The sequence below is a fragment of the Schistosoma mansoni genome, chromosome W, assembly GCF_000237925.1.
Source record: "Schistosoma mansoni strain Puerto Rico chromosome W, complete genome".
Lineage (NCBI taxonomy): Eukaryota > Metazoa > Platyhelminthes > Trematoda > Strigeidida > Schistosomatidae > Schistosoma > Schistosoma mansoni.
In genome coordinates, this window is record NC_031502.1 from 13,668,134 (window position 1) to 13,681,912 (window position 13,779).

Genomic DNA, 13,779 nt, shown 5'->3' on the forward strand with positions numbered 1-13,779 from the left:
TAGATTACTCATACTAATCGAACGTCATTGTCACAGTGTGAAGGTCGTAGAAGTCGTATTCTATTGGTGGACAATTTACGCTAATTACGTCCTTGTTAAATTCGTAAGGTCATAACAAATCAGCGACGACCTTGAATAAGTCCTAACAATTAGCTACGGCCTTGATCAAGACATAACGATTGGCGACAGCCTAGGTCAAGTCATAACACCCCGAACCCGGTTAAAGCGCCGGACATTCGCTTTTCGTCCTCTCGCTTTCACAAACAACACCCCCGCCACCAGAAGGCAGTGGGTAGGACTTCCCTGGCAGAGGCTATATACGCGTGGCCATATGAGAACATTTCGAGAGGGAGAGTGGACTCTCCCCACTCTTGACCGTACCAGAGCATTCGGAGGCTATCTGGAGAGTGAATAATTAGAATCCTCAAAACAGACATGAAGTAGATGCTATTTCCAAAGATGTATAATTACCTCACTATTAAACTATATTCAGGTACTAACAACTCAAACTAAAACGTATTTTTATGCCACTACAACTTACTGCTTTATTTGCTGCCACTTTTCAGTTTCTGGTATTTCATCAGATATACCTTCTGCTTTCTGACGAATTCGTTTTAAACGTTTAGCTAGACGAGCTTTTTTACGTGCTTTGGCTTGTTCCGCTTTTGAAAGAGAACGTCCCATAGTAGGCACATCGACCGGAATCTCCTCCTACGATAGTTAAAATAAAGACAACCGGGGCAAAATATAACACGGACTACTAATAACGATGTAAGTACAAATTTAAACTGTACAGGATAGTTAGATGTAAGAAAATTTAATAACCATGTTTCGGTTTGTCTAACAAAGCTATGAGTCAAACATGTTAACTCTAAATGATTGTCTAGATCAACGTAAAATTAGCAAGATCCAAACAAAATTATCGGAGAACAGGCCTCCAGAGTAATAAAAAACAGCTTCATACATAAAAGCAATTGTGTGCAGTATAGAGAGGGCTTGTCTATGATACTAAGGTCTCACGAAGCAGAAGAACATTATTTAGTCCTATTTGAGAATTGAAGAGCAACAAAGCTTTAGAAGTACTAATCAGAAAATTTTCTTCCTCTGTCATGTATTCTGATTGAGACAACAGTGTGAAATCATCCCTAATGACAACATCATTTGATTTCAATGAGACATAATATTCTATCCATCTAGATTGTAAGAGAAGTATATTGTCATCTAGTTATGGAGGAAGTCATTTATTAAATCACATGGTTATTTACTGAGTGATTTGCTCTTGTTCTCACATAGGGAAAGAAAATTCAACCTTTTCGTTATGGAAATAAATGTAATATGCAAACTTTTCAAAACAATATTTTAGTTCAAACATATCGTACATAGATAATTCGTTTTCCCACCTAGCTTTTAATCAAGACGTTACAAGAGGCAAAATAAGTTAATAAAAATCCCATAAATCAAACTCAAACGTGCTAGACCGACTAGGTCTCTCATACCAAAGAAATACTAACTACAAACAGATTACCTTTTTAACAATTATGGGTTTCCTCATATGTTTCTTCTCATCTTCAATAAACCAATCGGGCAAATCAGAGGACTTTTCAAAGAATTGATAACGATTATATCCCGATTCAAGTAGTTCACGTCTAGATTTTGCAGAGTGAATAAGACGAGTGGCTATGGCACGCTCTTCTGCAGTTAATGGACGATTGAGACGTCGTATACGGTGTAGTGATTTCTCAAGTTTTTCAGCTAATATTTAATAAAATTTAAAAAAAAGTTCGCATTGAGATTATGAATCTATGTTAAGTAGACTTATTTTCTCCATAAAGATCGAAAAATGAAAAATTCGGTCATCAAATTAGACTGTTATTATTTCGATTGAATTTTTTCTACTAACTTTCCAATTCTCAACATCTAATTGTAACATGTAAATTACACTAGTTGAAAATATGGTAACTTCAATCAAGACACAATTGTGGCGTGTTTTACCTCAATTTAACTGTTTGCACAAAATACCAGTATTTATCAAATCAAATAAAGTTAACATTTGTCTTTATATTGTGAAAAATCCTCCCATAGACAGCGCGTCAAAAGGTGCATTTCCCATAATACGGAACAACTATGAGTCAAAGTAAGAAAATTATTATTATTATTAATGGCTTTATTCAATATTATAATCTGGTACAATATAGAATTCTCAGCACCAGTTATTTCAACAAGTTTTTTACCAAAAAAAACAAAAAAAAAACAAAAAAAATAGAAAAGGAATGAAAAAGGTTTAAGAAAAACTGAGTTTATACAAATTATCAAATTTGAAACATGCTTAAGAAGACAGGTTATTTACTAGGTCAACTCTAACAGCCTGTTCGTCACTAAGTAAATTTGCTAAGTAAGGTATTACAGAACTTTTATAGACTTGCTTGCGTGTATGGATTTTAATGTATTTACGTCTCGTTCTACCAGAAGAATCCAACTCAGAAGAAGCTTTTCGTCTTGGAAAACATTCTATTTATCATACAGAATACAAGAGAAAAACTAAGTGGTAGCTAGTAACGTTAATTCCAATTCATGTTAGATGTTTTAAGTCACTGAGCTCCAGTCCAGAAGAGCCCTACTAAAGTTATTGTGCTTCAAACCATTATGAAGGGAAATTAGGTAAAAAAATAAAATGAAAAACTGAAAAAAAATACCCTAGCAATCCTCACAGAAAATAACAAACTGTTGACTCGTAACCACTGTCAATAGCACAGGTACAAGTTGACGACTATCATTTTTAAATAACCGAACAATTAACGGATAAATCTGAGGTGTATTATCAAGTGGTGAAATAAATCAGCTGTTTTATGTATAAAATAAACGAGAACATTTATTATTGCATAAGAGAATCATTCTAGTTGCTAGATAAAAGAAAAGACGTGCACATATACTCACATGAAACTTTAGGTATCGGAATTTCTGAAGATGATGACACACAGTTATCTTGTAAATTAATAACTTCATCATTAACGATTTTCTTTTCGCGTTTCTTTTCCTTCACCACAGTATTTGATGAATGGTTAGACTTAGACTTTTTAGATGACATGACCATAGAAATATTCTCGTCTTCTTTCAGTGGAGCAAGTATTTCCTGAAATTAACAAGTGCAAGATGAATATTTCAAAAAATAAAGGTATGAAAATAAGTGGAGGGTAGAAGACAGAAGTTCAAAGGAAATGCATTATTAATGTGATTAAAAAAACTCAAATGTTAATAGATGTTATATGGGGAATTACCAGTTAGTTCTTCGAAAATAGTAAACTAAAATAAACACTATACTTCAAATGTAATTCAAGAGTAGAAATAGTTCTTCGTAATGAAGGTAATCGATGACTATTTTAATGCCCTAGTGATATTTCAAGTGTAAACATTCAGCAATTAAATGACTGACCATGTTTAGGCAGCTTGTAGGAAGTTATATCTTAGCTTTTTGCCATTCGAAAAAGCAAAACTTTAGTAATTAAAGCACTAAACTTTCAGCCACTGGGTTCGAGATGCGAAAACCAATCTACCGTAGTCCAGAGAGGAAGCTTTACCATTATTCATGCAACATGGATAAATCAAATTCGAATATACGAACCTAGACACAGTTATTAAATCGTGTTCTTTTAAGTTACGCTTTTCGAAACAGTCCTGACAAACAAATTTTTAAATTTTAGTAACTAACCCAAAAACATGTAATACGTATTCCTGAAAATAACATAAATATTTAACCTATATAAATGGAAAAAATCAGAAACAAAAATTCTTGAATAATACAATAAGCAAGAACTAAGCAGCCACACCAGTTATTTATGAAGTATGTAACAGTAAGACTCGTTTTAGATTGCAATCATAAGGCGTTTGAATGATTGTGATGAGTACTCAATATAGAAATCCTATAGCAAACCCTAAATTATGTGTCATTTATAACAATGGAATATAATAAATGTATGAGAAAGTCAACCACTGAATATCTGATAAATCCATTAAAGATGAGACAACAATCAAGACAATTCTCACTTGAATTTCATCTGAACCAAACCATGAATCGATTTTACGTTTTTTCTTGACAATTTCTTCAGAATCGTCCAAATCTACGAGCAAAGGATTTCTTTTATCTTGTTCAGAAGTAGATAAAACTAATCCAGGTGGTAGGATCATTTGTCGTTTGGATTTAACTCTCCTATCGTTCGAATGGGATTTTAAAGAAGCCAAGTTTGATAAACTGGTAATATTTGGATCTTCATCGATTTCTGAAGATTCATCTTCTGAACTTAAGGTTGAGTTTCGGTCTTCACCATTTTCTTTACCTGATTCACCTTCACTGCTTTCTTCAGAACTCAGATACAAATCGTCACGTTCGTTATGAGCTATAAGCATGAAGCAAAATATACAAAGATTTCATATATCCAGTCATAGTGGTCTGTTCAACTGGAAGCAAAGTGTTTAACATAAGTAACCTATTTGAGACAAAAAACACAGTTGCACCAACATTGCAGAGAAGAAATACATCTATGAACTATTTGGATATAACTATATTTAACATCCGAACAACTCGATGACATTTAAAAGAGTCTTATGAGTTGGCTTACTTATTTTTTTAAAAGAAGCGATTTTATATTTATATAAGCGTGTATGAAACACTGAAGATTTTATATAGTTTGGAATTCAGTTATTTTGGGACATGTCGTTAGGATGTACAAATCTGTAAACAATCTCTAAACTATGACACAATCAAACATATCTACTTCACTAATGAAATTCAATCTATTTATAACACTCAAAAGTTCAAGTGGATTTAAATGACGAAACAATGCATGTTAAAGAAAATCTCATACAAAACTAATATAAGTATGTAGTATCGGCTGAATTACCATGCATGCGATTCGGATGAATTGACGGTTGTTTGGATTTAGACTAAATCTTTAACCAGGCACACATTTGTGTACTTGGCTTCGAGCTGCACTCTAAGTATGAAGGCTAATAATATTAAACGGTTTTTCTATACCGAAACACGTAAGGCAACATTTTAACCTGCGACTTAGTAGCTAAGAGCCGAGCGCCTGGGACATGATTTGCTAGCAGAATGTTGCTGATAGGAAGCCCACTTGGCTTAATGCGGCTACAGCGCAATATTTTAACCACAAGACCACAGTGACAATCTCCCTATCTTGGAAGTCCCATTTATTCAGCAGTCATATAAGGAAATAAGTTAGACACACATATATGTCAGTTTCTTGCTTCTGAATATAAAACTATATTCATCATTAGCTTATTTTAGTAAAGTCTTTCAAAGCATTTTCATTAGAAGTTCGGTATAGAAGATTCTGTCTAGCTCGAAAATGTCATGTCGTAAGACGAGCCACAAAATATGTGTAAAGCATATTTATAGGAATAAAACACTCAAAATTTAGTATGTATTTATATCAATCCAACTCCAAAAAACGTTTGGAATGACTCAGGATTCTTCCAGTTTTCTAAGAAACTTATTAAGGTATCCAATACACACAAAAGCCCTGGTACGGTCAAGTGTGGGGAGAGTCCGCTTTCCCTTTAGAAATGCTCTCACATGGCCACGCGTATACGTTTACTGTCAAGGAAGTCCTACTCACTAACTTCTCGTGTCGGGGTGTTGTTTACGACATTCAGAGAACAAAAAGCGAATGTCCAGCGCTTTAACTGGGTTAGTGGATACGAAAGATCCACCTAGAGGAGTCAGAAAACCCTGTTTCCGAACCAGTGGTGCGCATGGACTCCAGGATCCTGAGCGGAAAAATGACGTATGAATCTACTGTTGGTTACTGGCTACTATAGGGATGCATCTCCTGACATTGCTCTACTGCCTTGTGGATCAAACATCGAGTTCAAAAACCCGGGGGTAGCCCCCTAAAAAAACTACCTGCTTCGGTTTGGGTGCCCGGACAAAATCCAAGCCCTAACACAAATCGAATGACGAGGTGTGGCGTATATGTATTTGGTCCCTCCTTGCACCAATATTTGTGTTGAAATAAATAAATATACACGTATGAAACAGATTTGATGGAAAAGAATTATGAAACAAAATCGGTAACATATTCAAAACATGTGAGAGATCCTATGAAATTTCAAAGACACATAGTATAAGAATTTAGTTATCCTACAAGTGCAATAACTTGCTTTTTGCATTCAAATACAAAATCCAAGATTCATCTGGATAACAAGTGTTAGAAATATAACTAAACATAAGGTTTTCAACAAAAGTTGACGTCTTTCATATTTTACTATCTAATACATAAAATTTTGGGGAATTTCGATTTTTAATATACCAAGAAGCAAGCTTACCATAAATTTCACCAAACGGTTCATTGTCAGACAAATCTTCATCAGATTGATTTCCAGAACGCCTCTCAAAATGAACACGTTTTTTCCCTTCTACTGCTGAACACCTTTCATCAGCTAAACGTTTACGTTTGGCTTTCAAAGCAGCATCGATTTGTTCACGTGCTAAATCATCTACACCAGTGTTACTGGTGTCCCCTAATAATTTGTTAGACTCTTCTAAACCAACTAAATCCTTTATAGCAGCTAAGGAAAACAACTCGTCATCATTTTGTTCAATATAGTCAGATTCGTGTGACATTTTAAGTACATAGCGTTCTGCAAGTTTTCGTTTCTCTTTTCTGACCTTTTTCATTTTTCTAATTATAATATAGAAAGTGGAAACGTAAAATAATATGTGAATCAATAGTTTATCATATTTTAAACTGAAAACTGACAAAGTGTGATTGTTCAGTTCAAATATATAAAACCTAAAAATTGAAGTGAGATTAAGCAACAATGTCATGGAGTAACAATATAAAATATCGATGAGCAAACTACTTGATGGTTGCGAGTAAAAACATCAAACACTAAACAAATGTGTACCACATTTGCACTGATGAATGACATCTCACGTACAAATAACAGCCTGAAACGATGTTAAAATTGTCCTTAGACGAATGAATTAGTTTTAGAAAAAACTTTAAAATATACAAAAGTTGACCCACTCAACTCCCTTACAACAAACTTAATGTCAAATAATTAATTCACTGCTGTAATCGCCAAGTATACAGTTATTTATTCAGCAATGGAACACAATTTAAATATAAAGACAAGTGATCGTATGCGCTTGCTTAAACCAAGAGAAATGGACCACAGTTCAAACCTGTAACTTCATAGTTTAAATTCAATTTCTTTAACCGATAAGCCACCACACTCTATTACCGCTTCCATTTGTTGTGTTTTGGTTACATATTTGTCGTCCACCTAAGTTTGGTTAGACATCCAATAGCTATAGTCTATGTTAAATTTTGAATATATATATTTATGGTCTAGCTTAAACTCTATACAGTTTGAGAATAACCACTGTTGAAGTGTTAATAATCGAATCATTCAACGTAAACATAAGATAACTGATAAAAAATACATGATTTCTTTCTCGTACATTCTTACCGAATACCTTTTGGTGAATTATTGTTTTTGTTATAAATTAACTAGTAAAATATCCGACTCGCACAAATAACTCAGCCTTATTAAATCTATGTTGGGAAGCAGTAGGATGCTCTTTACCTACACTTTAAAACATCTATATAACAACAGCGTTAAAATTGTTCATTATGTAAGCAATTCCTAGATAAATACTTGATACCAGCTGGAGCTTTGATGTTGCCTTAAAAATGACAGTAAGCAGTCAGATACCTCAAAATGTGTTTCAAAATAGCTAAGACCTATGGAGTTGTGAGTTACTTTTTCTTCAGCTTTTCTTCCTCGTCCCACAACCTTTGAACTTCCGTCTCGACTTCCAAATCCTCTTCATCTTCACCAGTATCCCTTTTAGGAAGATTAGATTCTTCAATACTGTCTTTGGACCTGAGAATATAAAGAACATCAACGAAGTGAGTAAGCACCTTACAGTTTGGAATAAAGATAATGATCGTTTAACACAAGCGACAAGCCCCTATTGATTAATGGCATCCAAATTATTTTACTTTCCAAGAAAGGTGCAAATACCTTACAATCACCTCTATTAAAACATCAAGGTTATTATACTTGCACAGTTGTGGCTTATAGAATGCAGTCCAGAGATTCTTTGCCACATATGGTTTCCAGCTAACTGTTGTTTTTAGACTGATTTGCTTACAATTTCAGCATAGAATTGATGTCAAAACTACCTCACCAAAAAAACATACCTTAATCGATGTTTTGTGAATGAACATATTAAAACAGGAAGGATTATTAACTTCAGCATTATATAAGATAAAAGTCGAGCAAACGAACATAAACAACAAATCATAAAAACCAATCCCTATTTTTATGCTGATAGTTATGCGACCTTGGTACATAACAACCCCTTTCTTAACATGAGATCTATTCGCTGAATTCTAGAAATTTAAGTAAGAAATAAAGATGAGGCAAAAGTGTTGACTTACTCTTTTGATTCAGCTTTAAGGACACTGAGAATTTTCATCCTCCATTTGAGAAGATTTCTAGAGAGCAAGATATTAAAATTTTAAGCAGGTTTATGAGTTATAAGATTAAATTACTATGCATCCATCTTTACGTAGACTATGATAAAGATTTTAACTCAATTCGTTTTAAATGAGATGTCTATGAAAGTGAAAAGTCAGTCAGTCACAACGTAGAACTTCGTACACACGTACATCAGATCAAGTTGCCATACCACATTAGCACAGAGATGCAGTTGTCGATTCAAATCCCATATTGGTAGAAGTAGTAAGAGTATAAGCATTATGTGGAAGATTAGGGTTTGAAGATGTTATTGAAGGAGTATAATCCGGTGAAATAAATCCGGAAAGAGAAAAAATAAAGGGACATGAAGAATTCAGAGGAATAAAATTTGGGAGAACACAAAGAGTGGATGCACCTTTGCCATTGCAAACGATTTCGAGCCATGTCATTCAAGGTCTCTAACCATCGGTTGCTATCATCTAGCGGATACCAACCAGATAGTCTACACCTACCAACATGGCTCAGTCCAATTGTCAGTGACTTCATCTAGTTGTGCCACGTTTTGGTCTGGCGGCTCCTAGCTTCCTTCCGACCTACTCCTACACCGTGCCCCCAAATGCCCTGGTACGGCCGGGAGTGGGGAGAGTCTACTCTCCCTCTCGAAATGCTCTCACATGGCCAGCGAATATATAGCCTCTGCCAGGGAAGTCCTACACACTGCCTTCTCGTGGCGGGGGTGTTGTTTACGAAAGTGGAAGGACGAAAAGCGAATGTCCGGCGCTTTAACCGGGTTGGTGGACACGGAGGGTCCACCTAGGGGAGTTGGAAAACCCTGATTCCAAACCAATGGTGCACATGGGCTGCAGTATCCTGATGGAACGAATGGCGGAAGAACCTGTCATTGGTCAACGGCTACCATGGGACTGCATCTCCTCACGATGCTCCACTGCCTTGTGGATCAGACCTTTTGGTCAAAGGCTCGGGGTGTGGCCCCCTAAGAAAACCACCTGCTTCGGTTTGGGCACCCGGGCAGTATCACAGCCCACACACACAAATAGTGTGGCGCATATGTACCTGGTGCCCTTTTGTACCAATATATGTGTTTTAATAAATAAATAAATAAACCCCTACACCGTAAAACATTGCACGTCGGGGCAGTCGGTGGTTGGACATACGTAACACGTGTCCCAGCCATCTCAACTGATGAAGTTTCACTACCTCATCAATCGATTTGCCATCCTTACTTAGTACCCGTTTTCTGACAACTGCATTGCTTACTCGGTGGTCCCAGGATATACGAGCAATGCGTCGAAGACACCTATGATCGAATACTAGCAGCCTACGAATATCCGTTACTCTCACCGACCATATTTCACTGTCGTAAAGTAGGACGGAACGAACTGCTGCACAGTAAACCCGTCCTTTGGTTAGTAGACGGATATCTCGCCTACGCCATAAATGACGCAAGTTAGCGAAAGCTAGTCTAGCCTTCTGTATCCGTGCTGAGATTTCGTCACACACCAGACCACAAGGGCTGATGAGACTTCCAAGATAAGTGAAGCGGTCAACACTCTCAACTACTTCACTTCCTATCATTAGTTCAGGTGCCGATGCAACCCAATGTTGAAGTAACATTTTGCATTTCGAGGGGATGAATCTGCAGCCATACATCCATATCGAAATTAACTGTAGGCCTAGAAGTTGGGATGTACACCTGTAGTTTGTCTTTTATCTTGTTTGCAGGGTACAATAGCATTAGTCCGAATAGATGGTACGAGTAAAGAAGTGATTTTACGATATCTATTAAAACGAGTTTCAGGAATCTGGTAAAATCCCCACTGAGTAATGGACGAGTATTTCAAAAAGCAAGTAACTATACTGAGAGGCCTAAATTATACTGATAACCAAAGTTTTGGCGGACACAAGCCAATTTAACTACAAAGGAAATCCATGTAATTTCAGTGTTTTTGCAATCATCACTACCATTGGAAGAAAATCAATTAAAAGCTGCTAAGGAGAACTGCATCGGAAGAAAAATGAACTCGCGAAAACTAATTTACAGAACACGCCCTCGAATGCCCTGGTACGGCCGAGAGTGGAGAGAGTCTACTCTCCCTCTCGAAATGTTCTCATATGGCCACGCGAATATATAGCCTCTGCCAGGAAAGTCCTACACACTGCCTTTTCGCGGCGGGGGTGTTGTTCACAAAAGTGAGGAGATGAAAAGCGAATGTCCGGCGCTTTAACCGGGTTCGGGGATGTGGAGGATCCACCTAGAGGAGTTGGAAAACCCTGATTCCAAACCAATGGTGCACATGGGCTCCAGTATCCTGAAGGAACAAATGGCGTATGAACCTGTTGTCGGTCACCGGCTACCATGGGACTGCATCTCCTCACGATGCTCCACTGCCTTGTGGACTAAACTTTTAGGTCAAAGGCTCCGGGTGTGGCCCCCTAAGAAAACCACCTGCTTCGGTTTGGGAACTTGAAGAGTATCACAGCCGTCACACAAATCGAATGAGATTTGTGCGGCGCATATATATCTGGTGCTTTTTTGTACCAATATTTATGTGTTTAAATAAATAAATAAAATTTATTAATAATACAAACTACACAGAAACTTTTAAAATAATTCAAGTCTCAAAACATCTTACAAAATGAAAATGTGAGAAAAATACAACTTACTTAATGTCTCCTTTCCCAAGGACTTGAATATCATTGAAGTCTTCCTTGATTAAAGAAGTAGTTAATGGGTGGCATGCGATTTCCGGAACATCAAAAATAACCTACAATAGTCACTAACAGTCAAAGTGAATACCTTGTTAGCTTTCGCAAGAGCCTCCAGAGGATCACTTGACTCTAAAAATTTAGATAGTGGTAGCTCGTGATACAATGTATCTCCCTCGTCATAACCTTCAGCCTTCCTTTAGAATCAAATAAATGAGAAAGTGAGCCTACTTTTTGCGGCTTTCCTTTAAAAAAGAAGAAATCAACGCGGCGCGATCTTTTGGTGCATCAACTTCCCCAAACACATGTCGTGCATCCAAGAACTTGGGATCGATGCGTGCAGGAGCAATGTAATTCTGTCCAACTAGGAAGATTTCCGCAGACTCGAGTCGAGATGCTTCAGGTTTAATAGCACGTACAGTACGAAAAAATTGAGATAAAACCCACTTAAGAGGTTCATAATCTCGACTCCTAAAGACTTTAGTGACGAACCAACCACCCCTGCGTAGGAACTCAGTTGCAATCGCAAATGAATTGAGCGAAAGTACAGCTAACGAGGATATTTTATAACAGAAACTAACCTTGGGTATATTCATCGATTGACCAAGCAGCCCCCACATTCGGTGCACCATCGTGTAGGACAACATCCGCCTTCAAATCATTTAACTCGCTTCGCAGAATCTAGAGCGAAAAAAATTAAAATAATGTTTTCAAACCTGCTTGCATTTATCAGTCGTTATATCCGCAACAAACGTCTTAACTTTTGGAATAGGGTGAATAGGTACCAAGTCTACCCCTATAATGTGACTAGTCATTGGCATTTCCTTGGCCGCAACTTGCAACCAGCCTCCAGGAGCAGCACATAGGTCTATCAAAACTTTGGAGGAATTTAAAAACTTGAAGCGACGATTTAGCTGGATCAACTTAAATGCTGCTCTAGACCGGAACCCTAATATAAGAAATGAGTAGTCTCAAATTTATTCTACCAGTTTCCTTTGCAAGAAAATAGAACTTGTCCTTCCTCGCTTTCCCTGTCTTTATTTTTTTACCCATGCCCCTTTGTGGCGAAAATATTTAAAATATGCGCTATACTCATTCAAAATCGAATGTCATCAAACCTCAAACTTTGGACTTTACTGAGTAGAAGTAGTCAGCCAATTGTCCCCTCGAATCTGGGTATGGACAGCAGAATAGTTTGCCTTGATAATAGTAAGGTTTTACACACAAATACTACGTAATAAATTCAAATGGTTCAAACGGTTCTGGACAGGATAGAATATGCTTTCGCTTAACGAGCTTCCGTATCTAGTAGCAGTGGATCACTGATGCCTTGAAGTATTAGTTCCGTAATCTTAGCGCAGGTTACAGGGTGATCAAATACTGGCTGGTCGTATACTGAACGGTGTTTTTCCTACTAGTATGTCTTATCTTTCCCTTCTATCTAGGACTGGTCATCTGAGCGAGTATTCTAAGACAGCTCAAAAAGCTAGACCGAATCCCTCACCTTCGGAGTTTTTTTATTACACCGAGTAGTGAGTTGCTGGAATTCTTTACCAGGACACGTATGATCGGCGATTTCTCTTGATACATTCAAAGAGGGATTGAACCTCTACAAAACTACCGATTGAAAGGGATTGGTCTGAGTCTTCTGTCATTATTGCTGGAGAACGAAGGTTAACTTACCATGATGGAAAAAAATAGGTTAATAATAGCAAGTGGTCGCGTACTAATACCGTCAGCATCTATGGAACTATAGTTAACTTCAGGCATTCTTTAAACGACTCTACAGGTGTCGTCGCTATTGTTTCTGGCAAGGAACACCGCACTTTTCCAACTTACTCCACTGCCACTGGACGTGGAAGACCGATAAGCAACAGCTTCTTTTATTCAGTCCACAACCATTTAAACCATTTGATCACAAGATGTTTCGCATGGATTTTTACAAGTATTCACTCGAGTTTTATCCTAAAGTAATGTTCACCTAAGTTTAGTTTAATATTGAAATATAGTAGTGACTTGTTAGTAAAAAGGATTGTGATCAGTATAATACAGGACATCATAATCTATTAACCCCTTCGTACTTCTCAGGTTGCAGAACATTTGCTATGCTCTCTCTGTTTTGATGGGCTGATTATATCACTGAGTAGACATAAATTAAATTATTTTACAGACGCCTAAGTTTGTCCTGAAACAATTGGCTAGTTGAAATACTATGTCATTTCACTCTCCCGTTGTCTATTCGCCAAGACGTGTTGAAAAATGGGAACATGGTGAGGCAATGTTAGAGTAACTTGGACATTTCTTTAACGGTAGTTGCACATGATTTTGTGTATCATCCTGAGCTTCTTAATCTCTGAGGCTAATGTCTATTTTATTTACCATGCACCTAACTATATTATCAACGGATTCTATAGGTGGATATCCACGGTTCTCCTGACACACATACTTCTGGGCGTGTTCTCTTTGGACACGCGCTGTAAGAAAGAACTAAAATTTAATGCATCAGCGGTTGTTTTTTTATGCTCACGTTACGCTATGGTAGCT

General features: G+C 37.0%; 1 protein-coding gene across 1 annotated transcript in view; it reads right to left on the minus strand.

Moving 5' to 3' along the window:
* The window catches only part of Smp_045040 (putative ribosomal RNA methyltransferase), a 15,017-nt gene extending 2,720 nt beyond the window's left edge, over positions 1-12,297 (minus strand). The window contains exons 1-13 of the mRNA XM_018788629.1: positions 12,222-12,297; positions 11,952-12,184; positions 11,817-11,916; positions 11,467-11,785; positions 11,327-11,432; positions 11,194-11,294; positions 8,469-8,525; positions 7,786-7,908; positions 6,343-6,698; positions 4,042-4,391; positions 2,935-3,130; positions 1,526-1,752; positions 542-711 (exon numbers count right to left, since the gene is read on the minus strand). Coding sequence (XP_018654153.1) covers positions 542-711; positions 1,526-1,752; positions 2,935-3,130; positions 4,042-4,391; positions 6,343-6,698; positions 7,786-7,908; positions 8,469-8,525; positions 11,194-11,294; positions 11,327-11,432; positions 11,467-11,785; positions 11,817-11,916; positions 11,952-12,184; positions 12,222-12,288 — 2,405 coding nt within the window. The 5' untranslated portion in view covers positions 12,289-12,297. The remainder of the gene's footprint in view (positions 1-541; positions 712-1,525; positions 1,753-2,934; positions 3,131-4,041; positions 4,392-6,342; positions 6,699-7,785; positions 7,909-8,468; positions 8,526-11,193; positions 11,295-11,326; positions 11,433-11,466; positions 11,786-11,816; positions 11,917-11,951; positions 12,185-12,221) is intronic.
* Positions 12,298-13,779: the final 1,482 nt, after the last annotated feature.